This window comes from Triplophysa dalaica, chromosome 15, assembly GCF_015846415.1.
Source record: "Triplophysa dalaica isolate WHDGS20190420 chromosome 15, ASM1584641v1, whole genome shotgun sequence".
Classification (NCBI taxonomy): Eukaryota; Metazoa; Chordata; class Actinopteri; order Cypriniformes; family Nemacheilidae; genus Triplophysa; species Triplophysa dalaica.
In genome coordinates, this window is record NC_079556.1 from 6,991,136 (window position 1) to 7,011,814 (window position 20,679).

Sequence of the window (20,679 nt, forward strand, 5' to 3'; positions counted from 1 at the left end):
TAGTTGTGTACTGTTTGAGTTGGTTACTGTTGTTATGTTTACAGGGTATTTGCTTTGAACATAGATATGACCTGTTATTATATGTCAACGTAACTCACATGTGCTGTCCGGCACACAACTGAGTTTAAAAGAGCACTTATCTTTAAAAACAAAATAAATGGATGTGCAGTCATAGTATAGCAGATCACAGGTATTTATCATGGAGGAGCTGCTTTGCTTGTTGAAGGGAGGAGCTTCAAACTCCAAGAGTTTAGCCACAAACATGTTTATCTTCTGAAAATAATCTCCACTTAAATAGTTGCATTATAACACACCTGAGCTTGAACTATTTATAGGGTGTTCTGTCTTCATTGGCGCTCACATACTCTTTTTGTGTAATAAAAAATGATTTGTTTGTCACATTCAAGTAATGTTGTTATTGTTAGATGTGGGTGATGTGCCCTAATACATTTTTTGCAATTCTATATATCATATATATTAAACAAAAAATACTTTCTATATTATATATGCAGTTGGTTATGTTTGGTCTTGGATAATCCAGAAATTTAAATAGGTTGCAAAAGTCAACCATCAGTGTAAGATTCAGAGAGCTATCACAGAGCTAATTATTTGCATGTGCACACAAACATAGGTCACTCTGTTTATTCTGATGTAGTGTTCCCACACAGTTGACCTTTGTTGGTGTTTGTTGCGTTGAAGCTTATCCGTTCAGTGCACTAATGCCTTCGCCATTTTGACACTCCAAATCGTAATCAAGGATTAAAAAATATGTGGGACTTGAATTGAATCACACCTTATTGTGACAGACCTAGACACTAACCTAAAGCTAAAATGATTTTTAGGTCTTTTAAATATCCGTTTCTGAAATTTGATTGGACGCAGGGCTTAAAGTCTTCCGTCACTGTCCCGTATCTCCGGTTTGTGGCATTTGACTGCGGAAAAAAAGATTTACATTTAAAAAAGCATGTAGATATCAGTTCCCTCTCAAGGGAAATAATGTTCAAATAATGTTATTTTTTGTTTGACAGTTCACCCTGCGTATGTGTCTACATCAACAGTATGTGTACATATAAAAAAAACATTCAGGCTCAGAATTATTACGCTTTTTTACAAGCCAATTACTCTGTTATTCGTTCACCTTCGGACTTACAACTTGGCAGACTGCTTACTTTCACCATAACGCACTGCATGAAATGTTATTTTCATGATCTAATGAAAAACTCCAAGTTTTTTCTACCATGGTCCTTTAAAATAAAACTGGTTAATACCATGTGATTATATAATGCTCTTACATTTCCAGTACATTTTGGACACAGTTGCTTAAGTTCCTTTACCAGCAACAGGATGGTTAGCCAACAAGTAGAATATGCTTTCACAACCAAATTTGTTGCACTTGGGTTTAACTGTGGCTTTTATGTCTATGGTTTTCAGGACTTGTGTGAGGTTGTGTAATGGATTTTAAAAAAGTTTTTAGTGCAAAGTATACAAAGCAAATGTATGCTGTTAATTATTAATGAGATGCCTCCTGAGGTCTCAAAGCTTACACGCACTCTCTGACCACAAATCCATAACACTGTAGCTCAATGTTTCTCAACGCGCCCAGTGGTCGTTGGAAGCAAGATTTTTGAAAGGGTGGCGTTCAGATGTTCTTTGGGGGCGTTCACACGTTTGCACCAAATATCCAGGCAAGACGAGATTAAACATTTGCCTGCAGAAGATTACGATCCGCATCAGGAGCAGCAAGGGCTGTGGTTAAACTGTGGTTTTAATGTAGCTGTGAATTTTTTTGACCACACACCACATGATCACGTCGCGTGTGAAAAAATAGTTCAAACAGTCCACTTAAACTTAGAAGAAATTAAATGGGTAATATACATTTTTTGGTAGAACACAAATAAAGGCAACTATTAGCTGTTCTAAAATACAAACAGTGATTACAGCGAGTGCAGACACAAAATGGCATCCTCTATTAATGAACACAGTTCGTCCTGTATAGTCAACATTCAGGTTAGAGAGGCGCAGACCGATCGATAATTCAAATTGAAGATCAAACTGCTGCATATGCGCAGTGCGGCAAACACAACAAAATACACTTATGTAGTATCATATAAAATTCGGGATCTGTCCCTCTGTCAGGTGAGAGCTCTTTCATGTTACCTTGTTAAATACATAGAATAATTTCTACATTGTAATAACTTTTTTATTCTTGTAACCACTGTTGTAGTTCTTGTGTAAAATGGATCTGTGCCCTCAAAACAATTTAGGCCCATTGCATGGCATGATATTTAATGTTAAGATTCAAGTTGCCATTTATTTCAGTCCGTGTATTTCAGCCTAATAAAAATGAATAAGTCATCCATTGACCCCTTTTTCTGTTGGCTCATTTTAGACCATGTATGAGTGTGGATGTTTGTGTCATAGACCACTATGCTCTGTGGCAACAGTGTTTGCTTTATATTTTACCTCCTCAATCGCCAACACCCATTCCTCATAATATATTTTGTATTCCACACAGTCATATACAGGTTTTGAATGACATGAGAGTAAATAATTAACGGTATATGTTTTTTTCCCGTCGTGAAAAGATTCTTCAGTAGCCCAAAGATGATTTTCTCTATGTTTGTCTTTCAACCCAGTAGCTCAGTTAGCATCTAATTTCATGTGTGAATAGGCAGTATTTACTCTTGCTGTTGCTGGTTTTGGACAGGATATTCAATTGAAACGCTCATTCTTGAAATGCTTGTTTTTCTCCCTAGATCTGGGTTTCCTTCCCACCTGGTTCCTGTTTCCGTGACTCTCTCTACCAGTGTGTCAGGATGGGCTAAAAACAGTTGCTATTACCTGAGCACCATACACCTGGACCCTCCACAGTCTCATCTGTGCACAGGTAAATATCATGTATACACTTTTGCTTCAATTGATTCTAAAATCATTTGTTGAAAAACAGCGATTGTGATTGCCTTAGTTTTATTTGTTGGTAACTCACTGATACAGTTATACTGAGGTGTAGCTGGGCAGAGGGGTTGCTTGGAGACAAAAGCAATGAATCATGAGAGAAAAGGTGGAGTGAGGGAGAGAGAAGCCATCAATGGATGGTACAGGTTGGTGCATGTGCAGATTAAATGGGGAAAAGAGTAATGAATCTAAAGAATGCTGCAGGTGACAGCCGTACCTATTTGAATACACTTTTTCCTCTATATTATTTGCTGAAATCCAGAGATATTCCAGTCTTTACTAAAAATCCTACTTTAAAATATGCTAACTCTCACCTTTAAGTATACCATTGGTTTGAGAAAAACATGAGGAGGTTCAAGTTGTTTAATTTTAGCTTGTCCAAAATGAAAATAGTGAGACAACGTGACACTCTCCTTTGAAATGGGGCCAAGTCCTTTAAGGAAAAGACGTCTCATTTCCTCTGATATAAACTCCGTGATGAGGATTTGTCTTCTCGACTTGGTGTGTTTTGGAAGAAGACTAGACAGTTGACATTTATTGGCATGCTGTACTCGGGCATTTAAGTGCAAACCCACCCTGCGACAAATAGTCTGTCGTGTTTTTCATTTTACAGTATTTGTTTTGTGGTCATGCTGATGCTAGTTTATTTGATAGAAATGCAGTTATATAGAAAGCTATTAGAACTGTTTTAATAAAGAGGACAACGAAGTTAGGTTTTTGACTTAAGAAGACTATCAACCAGCTACTGTTATATCAAAATCCTGTGCTTATCTATGTTATATTTATAATAATATAAACATTGAAAATTAACAATAAATTAAACTGCGGCATAAGCATTGCCGTTTATCATATTGCTTTTGCATTTTGTCATGTTGCCGTTTCATGAAAGATAAGTTGTATCTATTACATTGATATTTATCGCAATTGAGTAGGTGTTAACCACTCTGTTCCCCTCACACACGTAATACACAAGTTAGGCACAAGTTAATGCTTCAAAGGGCTGGACAATATGGTCAAAATTGATATTGAAATATTCATGCATTCCGGTCAAAATGATATAATTCCGATAACTATATAAACAATATAAGAATAACAAATGATCTGTCGGACTTCTATAACCGAGCACATTACTCCCACATTACAACACCTGCATTGGCTTCTGGTTAAATATTGAATTAACTTTAAAATCCTTCTCCTCGCTTATAAAGCTCTCAATAATTCAGCTCCTCCCTACTTACCAGAACTCCTTCGCAACTGCACTCCGACTCGCACTCTCAGATCATCTGCTGCACATCTTGTCCTTTCTCAAACTTGCACTATTATGGCTTCTCGAGCTTTCAGTCATGCAGCTCGTTACCTCTGAAACTCTTTACTACTACCTTTAAGGTCCTTTAAAGTAGCGAAAATCTCTGTGTTTTTGAATCTCGTCTTAAAACATACTTTTTAGGCAGGCTTTTTGTAACTTTTTTAGTTTTGTGTGATTATTTTATGCTTGTATTTAGCCTGGATTAATTTACTTTAATGATGATTGTTGTTATTGTTGACTGTTTGCTGTACGGTGTCCTTGAGTGTCAGTAAGAATCAGAAAGAGCTTTATTGCCAATGATGTTTGCACATACAAGGAATTTATTTGGTGACCGGAGCATCCAGTACACAGAAACCGCAACAACAGTACACAGAGACCATAACACAATAGAATACAGTAAACAGATGATTTAAATAAGGGCCTATGGGTATAAAAATGTAAGAAATACAATTAACATAAGGTAAAGCTATGTGTGTTCTATAAATACATACAAGTAAAAAATAACAATAGACTATTGTAGCACAAGGTATGTGATATATATAGCAGAATGAATGAAATATAATTTACAGAAAAAGTTGTGTAAAAATAGATAGGCAACTATTAATAAAATGATGTAGTAATCGTAGTAGCAGTATTACAAAAAGTAAAATGTAAGATAGAAGTTGAGAGCCCTCTGATATGAACAATAAAATGCTGATCAAAATCATTCTAGATGCCAGCAGTGTGCAAAGCTACATATGATTTTTAGGATAAATATTTTTGTATAGGACTGTGCCCTTACCTTGTGTAAGTTTCAAATATTAGAATCATGTTTACCAATAAAATTGGGAATAACTTTTCTAAATGTGCTTCAAATGATAATTCCATAACTTCACATGTGCTTTAAAGCATTGGCATATTTATTGACACTTTTTTCTTTGGACATATTCTTCTAAATTTATAATTAACGTCCACTGAATTTTATGTATTTTTTTTTTTTAACTTTATACAAAATCTGCCTTGCTCTCCTGCAGGCTGACATTAAGAAACGTTTTCATTCGTTTCAGTGTCTTTCAAAGGCCCTACAGTTTGCTTCAGTTAGCAATAAAATAAAACTATGAAATTTGCCATTTTGTCCTCGAAAATAGACATTGACAACAGTTTTAACTTGTTCGTGTTTATTTTCCGAAAGCAAGCATTAGTAAGGTGCAAATAAAGGAATATACGGACAAAATTTATCAATATTAAACTTAGCCTGTGTTTACACTTGACTTCCTTTTCGAAGCTGTTAGCGTCTGTTTTACATTATAATCCTATGGAGTAAACCATAGGTGGAGTAAGCCAAAGTTTTCAAAAAGGTCCTGTGCGATTATTACTTTTTTGGGGCCTGATTCACATTTCGCGTCTTTTCTGCACGCATATTCGTTATTTTAAATCTAGGTTTTTAGTTTTGACATTATTGTGCATGGAGTGTAGATAAATATATAAAAAAGTTTAAGTTTAAGTAGTGTAAAATAAGGCAGCAACATAACAAAATGTGAATAAAATGAAGGGGGATGAATACTTTTGCAAGGCACTGTAGATGATCCAATTCCTTATTAAGTGTGCCTGTATTTTAACATTTTTTAGCCTTCAATGTTTTAATCTAAGTGCAATCTACCCATGTTTTTTCCTTGCTCTGAGTGTAGTCTGAAAGAGACAGACGTGCCACAGTCTTTACAGAGAGTATCTTGCTTATTGTAAGGAGACAAGCAGAGCCCAGATATAGTTGCCATTACTGTCTTTGTGCTTTATGACACTAATGGTTGGAAATAAAGATCCTGTCTTATAAAACCTGAAAAGAGTGAAAGGAAGAGAGATTGTAATTATTATATAAGCATGGAGTATAACATCAAAACACTTCAGAGAGTATGCACAATGTTCTGCAAAGCAGATATATATATCTTTATAATCCAGGTTATTCCTGTCAGAAACAAGGTTCACTAAAACTATTAAAACAATTCCAATGGATTAAAGTCAATAAACAATTCGGCCTAAATATTATTTGATATATTTAACTAAAGAACATTAGAACTATTGCCTCAGCAAAAAACTAAATCCTTAAGGCACTGAAATGATTAACTGAGTATAAAAGCTAAAATTTAAAACTGAAATAGAAATAAAACTTATGTAACAATATCAACAAAGACAATGTTTATATAAACTATTTTGATTTAAAATACAAATGTTTATACAAAATACAATGACAAAAAAACACTAAATGTAAAGGCTTATTCATAATATGAATGCAATTAGAATAAAACTGAAAACAACTATTGTTTTCCCATCGGTTTCTGTAATGTTTTGGACATTGACTATATTTTCTGACATATCGCTTTTATTTCTCTGTTGTTCAGGTGGTGACAGCCTCGGGAACCATGCAGGGGCCTCGGAGAAAAGTGAAGGTCATGCTGATGATGACAATGGTGTTTATATTCATAGTCGTGGAGGTCTCTCGTAATGTCGGGAAAGGTGATGAAAAGAGTAAAGTGCTGATTCCCTCAAAGCGTTTCTGGGCCAAAGATGTTCCCAGTAACGCCTACTGGAATCTCCAGCAACAACAGCTCGACTACATCAACAACCACAATCTAGAAAATCTCAACTTTACTTTTGACGTTCCAAACTGGCTCAACAATACAGTCACTCAGGACTCCTGTGAGCCAGATTTAAGGGTGACCACCCAAGTTAAGGATTACAATTCTCTCCCAGATCGCTTTAAGGACTTATTGCTGTATATGCGTTGTAGGTCGTATCCGATCGTGGTGGACCAGCCAGACATATGCAAAGACCAACCATTCCTCCTCCTAGCTATTAAATCTTTAGTCCCTCACTTCGATCGACGTCAGGCAATCCGTGAGTCGTGGGGAAGAGCTGGTCGTCTCGCAAACAGGACGGTTGTTACGGTGTTTCTTCTTGGTAACGCAGCCGTGGAGGACCATTTTCCTGATCTATCCAAGATGCTTGAGCATGAAAGCTCCATGCATCGAGACATTCTTCAGTGGGACTATAGGGACACGTTCTTCAACCTCACCATCAAGGAGGTGCTTTTCCTGGAATGGTTGACTACTCGCTGTTCTGGAGCCAGTTACGTCTTCAAGGGCGATGACGATGTTTTTGTTAACACCATTCGCATCATAGAATTCCTCAGCAATCTGTCAGATGCCAAAGCTAAGGAACTTTTTGTAGGGGATGTGATTACCAACGCCGGTCCACACAGAGACAAGAAAGTCAAATATTTCATCCCTGAGAGCGTTTTTGTAGGGGCGTACCCTGCGTACGCAGGTGGGGGCGGTTACCTGTTCTCGGGACAGCTTGCCAAGAAACTTCATGATGTCACGAGACGGGTGCCTCTCTACCCTATTGATGATGTCTACACAGGTATGTGCCTTAGGAAGTTAGGCCTTTCTCCCGAGAAGCACAAAGGCTTCAGAACCTTTGATATCGAGGTTAAGTACCGTGATAATGCCTGTGCCTACAACGGCTTGATGCTGGTCCACCCGAGAAGCCCACAATATATGATCAAAATCTGGACTTGGCTAAATGACCCGGCCTTGAACTGTAAGTAAACTCAGGGCTGCTTATCTATAGGTTTTGGCAGCTTAAATATTTTGTTGTTGTGATGTTTATTATTGACATGTACATATAAATTGTAGAATCTCCATGCATTTCACTGCAAAGGTCAGGAAAAACAGAGCTGTTTCGATATGGATGTATATATCTTAAATGTGGGTCAAAATGACTGCACGCAAAGTATTGTAATGACATTCTGTTGGTTATGTTACAAGTATTTAAACAGTGCTGTGTTGACAACACTGGGTGATAGGTCAAACACTGGTTGATAGGACAGAGGTGCTGGAGAAAATGGGATTATGGGCAGTTCAGCTGGTCTGGACATGGCACAGTGTCAGGACACAGCTCATTTCTTAATGATCCTTTGTTTTTTATTTTAAAATTGTTTGTCTTTAGGCACCTTGACATTACTACGATGTGAATCAAGATGTTTAAACTTGATAAATACTGTTATTTTTGTTTTGCTACAATGAATGAAGAGTTTGTTAAAATGTGATTGTAATTTTTACTCATGCTTAATAAAAGGATAGTTTACCCCAAAATTAAAATTCTGTCATTACTCACCCTCATGCCATTTTAAGCTTGTCTATAGACTCAAAACCAATTCAAGTCAATGGGGACCGAAAGTTTTCTGTTACCGTTATTTTTTCAAAATATCTTTGTGTTCTGCAGTAGAAAGAAACCCATACAGGTTTGAATTGTCACGAGGGTGAATGAATAACGACATAACTTTCATTTTAGGGTGAACTTTTCCTTTAACCAAACATTTTAAGGTATTTGCACTGTAAAAATGAAAAGCCCTCAGGGTACCATTTTGGTTCCTTAAATACCACATTGTGAGATTTTAAGAACTTCAAGGTTTACCTTTAGCAATCTCAACCGTTTAGTTTAAGTCTGAAGAATGTCAGTGCTTCCTCCTGTTACCCAATCATGGGGTAATTTTGAGGCATTTAAATGTATTGTGAAGTACTTTGTAATGTGTTTAGAGGTTCTTTAATGGTTTTGCAAGGTGCCTTGAGAATTTGCCTCATATTTACAGTGCGTGCTTTAAAGTTCGTTCCAAAATGTTCTTTGGCAAAATCAGACAATCAATTGCAGGTTGTGATCCTATTATTGTAAAAGCAGATTAGCCACGGTTGGATTTTGCCTTACATTATGTATGAGGCCGAAGAAAGTACAGGTTGCAATTCTGCCAGTAAAGCTGACTTAAACGCTAGTGCCTGACTCCAATATGAATTATCAGCAACAACACACCAATTTTAGGATGTCCACCCTGCTGAAATACTCAGAGATTGATTATCGAAATCAGACTTAAAAATTAACCTAAAATGTAAAGTCAAAGGCTATGAGCAGATCATGATAAAGGTTATGGGGTCTTTTGTTTCATTTTCCTTTTTTTTTATCGAGAAGTTTGATGTTTTATATTATTGCTTCTAGTTCTTGAAAGCCAAAATTCCAACCGCGGATGAAGTCTCTTACTGTTACTTTTGGTCATTGTCTTGTCATTTTTTCCTATTTGTTGAAGAAGGCCAATAGAAAGCCCTCAACCATCTGACTCCATTATGAAACTGAACAGAATGGACATATGTGTTGTAGTGACCCCTGCTGGTAAAGCAGGTTTTTTTAATAATAAATGCACTGCAACCTTTTTCATAACCTTCAGACATGTATTTAAATAGTAAGTGGTTTGCCAGTCAACTTGTTTTAGTAAGGGCTATGCTACAGCACAACTGTGTTTGAATAATGAATGTTCAGAATAACACCCATGTTGTGGTTTGTCGGCCATCTACAAAATTAGGGCTTGGATCATATTTATAGTTTTTAAGTAGTTGTTCAGCTAGCTGCAAGTAATGAGGGTCATAAGTATGTTTAAGTTTATTAGTCTGTGCTGCTGATGGTAAGCTAAACACACATACTACAAACATCCTGATACTGTGTTTGGAAAGAGAAACAAAGTGTTTACATGTTCTTATATTTATAGGCTTATATTTATAAGATATGTCCGATTATCAGCTGATCACTAAGGGAGATTGCACGTGTTTTTAATCACTGGTGTTTACCTCCGAGACTGCTAACTCATGGGAGCTGTGTCATTGCAACTGGTTGTGTTTGATGGCAATTGTATAATGGTTTATTGTGGGATCATCGCATAACATAACGCTCTGAGAGTGATTGTGTATCAGAAAACCCTTTAAAAGCCATTTAGTTTCTTCATGTACTGCCTGAGATCATTGGCTCCAAATATCCATCATAACATATTTGAATTTTTAAATGTTTTGGAAGTGCTGGTCATTGCTGCATGATTGTTTTTTTGTGTATTTATGTGTATATACAAGCTTTGGAGGTGCTTGTTATGTGAACGTTGAGTGTTTTCGGGTCCGACATTTATTTGCTGAAAATTTTATTTTCTTTCCAACAAGAGTCAAGTGGTTACCTTAATCATGTTTCAACCAAAATCACAGGCTTTTATTTCATTTTTGTCACTTTATTTATATACTTTTCTTTTTTGTTGCATGTTGCAATACCTCTTGTCAAAATTTCTCTGAACTGTACAAGTGCCGCTACCAAATTGTGCCCGTTAATGACTCTTGACAGTCATCATTTCTGAATGAATATGCACATTCCTGTTTATTTCTGTCATGTCTGTGTTGGCTTTTGTTTTGATTCTCATTAATAAAGTGATCTTTGATGTTTTTGTACATATGTGATTTTTTTGTATCATATTAATTTCTATTCAGCTCTACTATCAAATTCGATTTTTTTTTTCAAGATTGCAACAATCTTCTCATACAGTTGCAGAAATAATATAGTAAATGTTGGTCAGAAAGAGTGTGTTTTTCTTTAAACAGCAGAGGGCATCTTAGTGCTCTTTATTCATCATAGCACCAGTCGGGTGAACAGTCAGGGCTCTTTCAGGAAAAACTGAATGTCACCTTGATTTACCACAGTGCTTTGTCATGATCAGTATTATAAAACTATCTTGTTCCAACCTGAGGTGTAATTTTTCATCCAACACCCCATGTAGTGACAAATCATCTGTGACTGCGTAAGAGGTCAAGCATACAGCTCAACACTGAGGTTTCTAACTTTAACATTACACGTCCCTTATAAAACAAAAAATATTATTTCCACTTATTGCTTTTGACGCTGTACTTGATTTGTTTCGTTTATTACCTGCAGGGTAAAAATATAACTGCGTCTTTTTATTTTAGATTTGGAAGTGTCTAGATCTTACAAATAACTGCATTTTATTTATAGTTTCTGAAACACACATCCTAATATTGCAGATGAATAAAAAACGTTTCTCAGTATGGTTATGTAATTATTTCTCCACTCTGTTTCAAACTGCTAGGAGGCAGACAGGCGGGGGTTATGAAAGAGAGAAAGTGAATCTGTGTGTGTTAACCTTGTTCATCCCATGAGTTTAGTGCAAAGCCTTTTCCTGTTCCCCTCATCCCTATGGACATTAATCAAGAGGTCAGGTGAGGGGTTGCTATAGAGATCTTCTCATTTGGGATGGATAGATGCTCTTCAGTAGGTTTGAGTGCTATGTGTGAGAAATTTTGAACAGTACGATGTTTTAGATAATGTAGGTGTTGAACCGTAGGTGTTCTAATTAAGTCTAAATGATGACTTAATCAGACTTTTGCACTTAATCCGTTACGTTTGTTGTTAGTGAAGTGGAGTCACACTGTTTTTACAATCGTATTGCACATAGCCTCTGGGAATAAATGAAAAGATGTGTGATGTGTTAGCAATAGGATATCAGTGTTTGTGTAACTGAAATATACACAACATGAGGAACAATGAGATGTCTGAGCATGTAGGGTGTAGAACTTCAACTTTCACTCTCTCACACACATGCAGATCGAGCATCCATGGCCATGTTTGGATACAAGAAGGATGATATAAAAAACAAACGCCTGAAAATCCAGTGGATAGAGCAGAGTGTGCTGATTTTTGGTTCATCTTGGCTGTGCTGACTTGAGCTCCACCAAGCTACTCTCTCAAATGCAGCCAACATAATCTCCTCATGTTTTTCTTTTATTCCCTGCTTCCAAATTGTCTTTTATTTTGAAGAATCTCTCTCTTTGGAAAGACAGACTGTAGTGGACTGAAAGATCAGAGGCTGTAGATTATCTTTGTGGCTCTGTGCCCTGATGCTCTGACAGGATTCAGTGGAGGATTCAGAAAGACAAAGTCCTTTCATGCATTTTGCTTCCCAGTGTTTTTCAGACGTGCCTCTCACCCTGTCTTTTCTTGCACAGTCTGACAGCTTAAATTTTTTTGGGCACTCACTGGACACTCAGGAATGAGAGAGATGGTTTTCACTCCTCTTATCTGGCATTCAATGCATGACAAATACACGGATTTGTTCACCTGTTCATTGTGTGTATGTGCTTCTACAAGCATAAGAATGCAGATGTTATACTGAGTGGATCCAGATCAGTTCTTGCAGCAGTTGACTAAACTACATGCCAGAACTTTAATACAATTCTGAGCTGTGTTGTGTGTCTCTCTATAAGGAAGGTATTGCTTTGCTATTGCTAATGAAGGGTTAAAGATTAGACCAAACTTGAGAATGTGGGTTGTGAAGAAGAGCTGTTTGATTTGTTTTTTAAGAATCGTAAAGAAATAAGACGTCTCACTTTAAATTAAGACAAGACGTTTAATAGGACGTATGTCTGCCAAATGCAGGATGAATATGTTAGGCCATTTTTATTTATATGATAACATCTGTGTGTCTGAAAGAAAAAAAGAAAACTTAGAACGAGGACATAGCAGCAGTCATTGGGGCTATTTAATTTCCCAGAGTCTGTTTCATTTGTTCAGAGTAATAAAATAATCACCCCATACTTCCTCTGACGCATGAGTCTGGTGGAAAAAGGAGCTACATAAATTTCGATTACATAACAATCGTAAAGAGAGTAAAGGCAGTCAAATCAGACCCAAACTACTGCAAAATGGAAGATGCATTAATTATTCACAGATTTACAGTATTCCAACATCTTGCTGTCAGCCATTCTGAATGATTAAAAAAAATAGTTTAGACTTCCGAAGATTGAGGTCTAAAACTTGTATGCTCTCTCTTGTACTCTAGAGTGAGTTAGTCACTCAGTTTTTCCATGTTGCCAGCCTTGGTCTCGCTGTGGAAACTCGACAGGACTGGAAAAGTTCTGTCCCTGGCAGGTATACCGTGTTAAAGACATAGGGGCAGTTTCCCGGATAGAGATTATTTTAAACCAGGACTAGACCTTAAATTAGAATATTTAAGTCGTTTTAAAAAAAATACTCACCAAACACAATACCAGTGTGCATCTCGAGACAAAACAATCGCTCTAATATATTTTAAGATACATGTAAGTGTAAGTTGTTTTCTATCAAGAAACCTCTAACAGTTAAATTAGTCTTGGACTAGTATTAAGGCCTGTCCAGGAAACCGGACATTTTAAATCAGCTAACGCTCATGTAAGTGTGTGAATTGTTTAGTTGGATTAAATTAAATGTGTTACTTATGTTGTCAGTGCTCTCTTCAATGTTACAATATACAATAATTTACAAAATGAAAATGCATACATTATAATAAAGGTATTTATAGTATGTGTATATATCTGTCTATACATGTCTGTCTCTCTCTCTCTCTCTCTCTCTCTCTCTCTCTCTAGGTAGGCAGGTAGGTAGGTACTAAATGTTTTTTAATGAACAGTACATAGAAACAAATGTATTATTTTAAATATGTTCATCCGTTATGTGTAAACCTGCTTCTAACAATTCAAATAAATGTGTGTCTGGTTGGATTCCACTAGCATGGTCTTCATACTTTAGTGCTGAATTATACACACGCACACACATGCATAAACACTTTTTAGGATTGATGTCAGTATTGGCTCGTGCGACACATCTCTTCGAACACATGCAGCAACTTGTAATGACACTGTCTTTCCCTTGCTGTAAAAGCTCCTTGTTTTCAGGACCCTCCACACACACATTACAGCAGTTCTACAGAGACTTTATTATTTCACCTGCAAGCAATAAGAGAGTGAGCCAGACTAACTACAGGATATATCAGCAGGAAGGTCATTATGATCTCCTCCCCCTTTGATATTTCTCCCGTATCTCATGCTGCTTTAATGTCAACTACCTACACAGCAGGGTCAAAGAAAACCTTCATCTTTTTCTCTTGCTCTTTTCTTTATCATGCTCTCTTTTCTTGTCTCTATCCCTCTCCTTATTTATTCAACACCTTTGTCTCTAATTTTCATACTCTTCATCAGGCTCATAACTACGGTTGGGATGAGGTAAGCCAATTACAATTCCACGTCCCACAGTAATGTATTAAGTCAGTAATTTTTTCGGCTTTATTGGAAATAACAAATATGATTTAACAATAATCCACTCCATGTTTTGGATATAAATTCAGCCTACGTGCCTTCATTCCAGATCAAAACTCTTATTATAAACACACACACTCCCTCCTCTTCAAAGTATCTTTTCAGAATTCCATTCTTTGGCACTTTTGCAGAAGTCAGCAATTGTTCGAGCACGTGTGTGTGATTTTTTTGTTGTTTTTAGTTGCTCACAGCAGAGAAGTTGCAGCCAATTACAACTTGCTCTCCCGCTTATACAAATCATTCTGATGTACTGTCAGAAAATTATATGCACTATTGAAGAAGATAACTGTGATATCACATCAGTTTAACTATTATTAAACATAAGATGTTTTAAATGGGTTGTTCATTGACTCAAAACATGTTTTTTATGACACAAGATTGCGTACTACCCATTAAAAAAGTGTGTTTATTGCATGTTGCAAGGACATTGTGAAACTTTCTGCTAATTCGTTTATTTTGTTGCACATTCCCGATATAATGCTGACTCAATTGAGCCATTATATTTAAAATGTGTGCATTTGTATAAGTTCATAAGTTTGTATAAAAATTACAGCCTATTTTCCTCAAATAAGCAACTTATATATTACATATATGTATATTTTAATTTGTATACTTTAATTTGTTTATTTCTCTAATTGTACAGATCACATTACATTTTGAAACATGAAACGGAGTTGACCTTTTATAGATCAATAGGCTTTTAAACTATTTCCCAGAAACATATGGGTTCTGCAGCTGATCTGGAGTATTATGACATGCTGGGATGTCAGGAATTCATGCAATGCAGCAGTGTGAGTGCATTGTAGTATAGCACAGAAACATATCACTTTCTTTCTTCTTTTAGTTAGAACATCCATCTGCTCTCCATTATGCAGTTTTAGTGCATAAGAGTGAAAATATACCACAGAATCATTTGAGCTACAGGTTATCATGAATACAAATACACTTTGTTCGTTTTAGGTGTGACCTACAGCGGTTGTGGGGGTGTATTTAGGCCGCCTTGACGCCTGATATCCCCTGGAAGCCCTTTGTTGGTCTTAAGAGGACACTGTGATCTGAAGTGCCAGACAGCTGTGGCTGGTGTCATATTCTTACCTTTTTACGAAAAATTGAACAACCCAGATCTAATAATATTCACCCAGTGTTAAGGCCTATCCACACCAATCTGTCTGTGACTGACTGTTTTGGCATACTAAATATAGTATAGGGATAGTTCACTTTAAAATGAAAATTCTGTCATCATTTACTCACCATCATGATGTTTAAAATCTGCATAATGTCTTTGTTCTGTTGAACACAAAAGAAGATATTTAGAATAATGTAGGAAACCATTCTGGGGCACCATTGACTACCATATTAGTTTTGTTTCCTACTATGGAAGTCAATGGTGCCCCAGAATTGTGCGGTTACAAACATTCTTACAAATATCTTCTTTTGTGTTCAGTGGAACAACTAAATGTAAACAGGTTTGAAAAAACTTGTTGATGACAGAATTTTTGGCTGAACTATCCCTTTAAAAGGGACTGTAGCCTACTGTTTCGGATCGACAATAAAATGGAATTATTTTTTGAGAAGATGTTTGATTGTAAATTTACAACTTCGTATGTTTAGCATATGTTTAGAAGGGATGGTTTACACAAAAATTAAAATTCTGTCATCATTTACTCAGCCTCTTGTCATTGTAACTCTGTATGAATTTCTTTCAAATAAAGTTGTTTTAACAATGATATTTTGAAGAATGTTGGTAACATTCAATCTATGGTAAAGTCAAAAAGGGACAAATACAATCTGGGGAAAAAATGTGATGCCAATGGTTATATTTGTCCCCTTTCGACCCAATTATGGATTAAAAACAACCTACTTTGTACAAAGCCTGTACACATTATTTGAATTAAAATATTGCATTGAAAAATATATTGTAATTTTTCTGTTTCAGTGCACACACATACAAATAAACAGTGTTAAATGACATTCTAAGTGAATTTTAAGGATACACACTTCAATGTAATCTCAGACACTACCCACTTTGCCCATTAAAATACAGATTCAATACAGATTAAATGAGGTGTGTGAGTGTTGACATAACAAATACAGAGAATTGATTTGACCGTTGTGAGGTGTGGAAATGCTCTGTAGTTTTTCTGTGGTGTCTCTGTCTGTAGTCTGAGAATCCATTGTGTGACATCACTGTTCTTTCATTTCTTTGTCTTCACTGTGCCCGCTTGTCCGCTCATAAGGGAATGATTCACTTACAGTAAGCATGCTTATCTTACTGCCAGTGTACACACTCATATTACCACTGGGACACACACAGGAAGAAGGAGAAAGTAAAGTCAATACACAGACAAACTGCAGACTCACGCCATGGCAAAATGGGGCAACTGGGTGGAGACCCCTTTGAAATTAAATCATTGGGTTTTACATTTTAAAACCAACCTGGATGTTTTGTTCAGATTTCTATCTTTCTTGTGAGGACTTTTTCATTAAAGAGAAAATCCTTCCCTCTTTCCTACATGACAGAGGAGATAATCTGTTTCAAGATGATGTTTGCACATCAGAGCATTGGCCTGAGAGGTTTAATGTTTTGCTAACACATGTTTTGAAGTGTTGGCAAGCCCTAAAAAGCCCGATCTGATCTACAGACTTCTAGAAACCTTGTCTGGCACAAGGTAAGCGTGTCTTAGAGGAGCTCTTGGCACCATGACACTGCAGTAAGGATGTTGCAGTTCTCTCTGTATACACTGTGACTGCTTTTAGGAAACACACCCTTCTTTGCCCTGAGACCCCATACAGCTTCACATCTTGGGATATTTCAACATCAGGGAGGAAACCCGTCTCACTCACTTCTTCAAGATAACCATCAGGATGCCGAAGAACCGGCATTCTACATGAGCCCCCCCTCCACACATTCACAATCTTCTGTGTGCATTCCCAATACATTTTTTCTGCTTCAAAGCATTTTTTGACACACAGCTTAAATGAATACACTGAAGCGCACATTATTTGAATTTTAACTTTCTTATCTGTTTAAAAAATGTATTATCTGTAATCTCTGGATTTAGGGAATGGACAGAAAGAAAACTGCTGTTAGGTTTTAGGTTTATATGACTTTGATCAATAGATTTTTCTGGTGCCATTTGGCAGTGGAATGTGTCTTGGTACTCTTTCATCTCTCTCTCTCACACACACACACACACACACACGTTTTATTATATATTTTTTATTTTAACCTGTTAAATAATGCACAGATAGTATAATATAAAATTACTCTACTTGTCATACTTAGAAATACACTTAATATATCAACAGAATGTTTACATTGCAACACATATGTTCCCACTCAACTCAGTTTGCTTGCACACACGGGCGGGTTAAAGATCCCTGAAAGATGTTTCCATTGCCCAATAGGAGCGCTCACTGCCAACAAAAGCTTTAAGAAACATCATGAATATGTAAATATTGACCACTCGAAAGCCAATGGGAGACGTGCGGGGGCGTATCCCGGAGGCACAGCACAGATGTTTGACTGAATGTGGGATCGGGGAGGAAAATGATGGAGTCCTGATACGCGGAGTTTGTGTGTGAACGTGAAAACAGCGCTGGAATTTCCCTCAACCGGGAAAACCATCGCTTCATCTCGCCCTCATACTCCTCAGCTTGATTGTTGTCAGAACGAGCGGGACTATCCAAGGAAAAGTGTTTTCTCTGCTTCAGTTTGCCATAAGATAGCCCGCCTGGCTAAGGTTAGCCGAGGCTGCTAGCGGAGCTCTATGGAAAGATCCTGGCAGTGCGGCTCTTTAGCTCGTTAGCGGGCTGAATGCCGCCACGCGCCTCCCGCCGCATCGGGCGCGTTCAGCCGCCGCTGCGGCATTATCCACGCGGTGAGTTCGGCACTCCGGGAATGCGAGCTGGATCCCTTGTTTATGAATGAGCTGTTGTCTTATTGATAACTGTAATGATGACTTTAGCTCCCTTGCTAGTCAGGTAGTCATTAAGACCGCGGCTTTAAAGAGACTCTTTAACCGTAACATGAGAGCAGATGTCTAAAGCCAGCGTTACAGCAGTGAACTGTTTATGCACTAGCACTGACAGTTCACTTTGTAGTATGCAGACGAGAGTATAAGTTGTTTAGAGAAGTCTTCAGTCTTGTATGGATATACATATTTAGTCGTAGATGTCTGCACAGCAACAGTTGCGCGAATAATAATAAATGAAGGTTTAGGGAGGTTTCAAACACTTAACCAATGTATTAATCCAGCTATTAGGGATGTTGTTTTAATAAACGACACTTTAACATGTTTGTTTGTGTACAATGTATATAGTATTAATACCCAGTTCTTGCGTCGCATCCTTCATTGGATCGTTGTAACTGGTCCAGAAAGTTGAATATAAGGTGTGTTGGTTGCTCAGTTACTGAAAATGAATTTTGGGCTGCTGGTTTTATCAACCTTTAAACTCAGGAAGGCGTTAGATTTCAAAGACTTCTAAAACTACCAGATAATAATGAAAGATAGTTGGGTCGTTTAAGTGAAGAGATTTGTTATTAAGGTTGACATGAATCTGCTGCAGATTTGCTAAAAGCATCGTCTTTTTATTACCGAGACCTAACCACCTCGCTCTTTTCCTCTGCAGGTATATTGACACCTGGAAAGGAGGAATACTGAATTTCATGGAGAGTTTACTTTGAAGGATTTACTGTACGATATGAGCAACGCGAGAGCTTTCAGTCGCCCCCATGGATTTAACATGTCATCACGGTGATCTGCGTTTATCAGCCCTAATGGTGTGACGTTTCCATACCCGATTTTCACCCACTTAAAATATAAATGAATGCACAGAAGTCAGATTTGTACGGACACTTTTGAGAAGGATTCCAAGCAGACGATTTGCCAGGAGGCGGCGTCAAAACGGGACAGTATTTTGTGCAAACTGTCAGTTCCTCGGTACGGGAAGAAACATGGCTTCGGTGTGGAAGAGACTGCAGCGTGTCGGGAAACATGCCTCCAAATTCCAGTTCGTGGCATCCTATCAGGAACTCATGGTGGAATGCACTAAGAAATGGTGAGTTGTCACCGCTTGCATGTGTGTCTCTCGCGTGCCGCTACTCATTTCCAGCCCAGCGTGTGCGCGCGCGCACGAGTCCGGCTTCTGGAATGCTGAGTTGGCCCGTGACGTATCTCGCGGCGGTGATGTATCATTTCCAGAGGCGAAATGGGCGTGTCTGGGTGTAGAGTCTGGCGATGTACACCTATACTTTCCTTCAGCATTTTCTCTTTGTGTTTGTTTATGGATTATTTCTGAAATATTTGAATGAATGAGATCTTAATTGTCAGTGTTAAAATGGGTGTGTTACTCGGCTTGTGAAGTAACAGTAATTCCTTACAATGAAGTGGGTAAAATACCAGTGTGTTTAAGTGTATTTAATTGAATCTCCAAATGGGCATAAGCCCAATAGATAGTGGTGGAACACATATTTCTGATCCGACTCTTAAGGTTTTACATTTGGCCCTGGACTTAAATATTTGCTTTACATCCCTGCTACATATTGTTTTACATTGGTATGCTGCAAGGTAGTATAAAAAGTGTCGTGAATCACAGGGTATTACTTCAAAAAAGTCCTCTAGTCTTTAAAGCTTTTAGTGTAAGCGCACCTTCTACAGGACAGGACAGGCTAAATATTGTCATATTTTCATAGTACATGCCCAACGTAAATTATTTTCCTAATATTGTATTCTGTATTTATTCACACTGTATATCTGCACTTGCTAATTGCACTTCTGGTTAGACCTAAACTACATTTCGTTACACTGTACCTGTATATGTGTAATGACAATAAAGTTGAATCTAATCTAATCTAATCTAACGTGACGGATGTCTTGCAGATTTCCAGAAGGGGTTTACTAGTTTTGTAATCATGCCAACTCTCGTGCCACTCACAGTTTTAAAAGGGAAGTTTTCTTATGTCATCTGAAGTATTCTGAAGACTGTTCAGGTGCAGCATTATTTCGTGGCCCTGGAGGTGTATTTAATTGAACGCTTTACTCATGTTTGACAGACAAACCCTTGAGGTGTTCCAGATGTGTCAGGTATTGGTATGCTAGAAATGCGCTAATGTCTGCTGCTAATGGCACTGCTAGGAAAGAATTCCTTTCTATGGATAAACACTGTTTCATAATATGGTATAAAAACCAGATGTAATTGATGCTTCAGTGTTTACTGTAATATTTTTAGTTTGTCTACCCTTGTAAGGGGGCATTCCTGCCTAATTTTTTTATAAATTAGTTCACCCAAAATTATATTATATTAAAAAAATATTTACTTAACGATAGTTAGATGGTGTTTTTTTTGGTTAAACTATTCACTTATCTTGTATTTTGGTGTTCGGGATACACAAACTGTTGTCTGCATAGTTATGCGTGGACCATTGCAGAGTCACAC

General features: G+C 37.3%; 2 protein-coding genes across 10 annotated transcripts in view; both read left to right on the top strand.

The window, feature by feature from the left end:
- The window catches only part of b3gnt2b (UDP-GlcNAc:betaGal beta-1,3-N-acetylglucosaminyltransferase 2b), a 30,157-nt gene extending 19,609 nt beyond the window's left edge, over positions 1 to 10,548 (top strand). For all 4 annotated transcript variants that reach the window (XM_056767475.1, XM_056767471.1, XM_056767472.1 and 1 more), the window contains exons 2-3: positions 2,757 to 2,887; positions 6,637 to 10,548. In XM_056767475.1, coding sequence (XP_056623453.1) covers positions 6,658 to 7,845 — 1,188 coding nt within the window. In that variant the 5' untranslated portion in view covers positions 2,757 to 2,887; positions 6,637 to 6,657 and the 3' untranslated portion in view covers positions 7,846 to 10,548. The remainder of the gene's footprint in view (positions 1 to 2,756; positions 2,888 to 6,636) is intronic.
- A 7,234-nt stretch (positions 10,549 to 17,782) lies between these two features.
- The window catches only part of ehbp1 (EH domain binding protein 1), a 114,611-nt gene continuing 111,714 nt past the window's right edge, over positions 17,783 to 20,679 (top strand). For all 6 annotated transcript variants that reach the window (XM_056767250.1, XM_056767248.1, XM_056767249.1 and 3 more), the window contains exons 1-2: positions 17,783 to 18,122; positions 18,874 to 19,302. In XM_056767250.1, the coding sequence (XP_056623228.1) occupies positions 19,199 to 19,302 (104 nt within the window). In that variant the 5' untranslated portion in view covers positions 17,783 to 18,122; positions 18,874 to 19,198. The remainder of the gene's footprint in view (positions 18,123 to 18,873; positions 19,303 to 20,679) is intronic.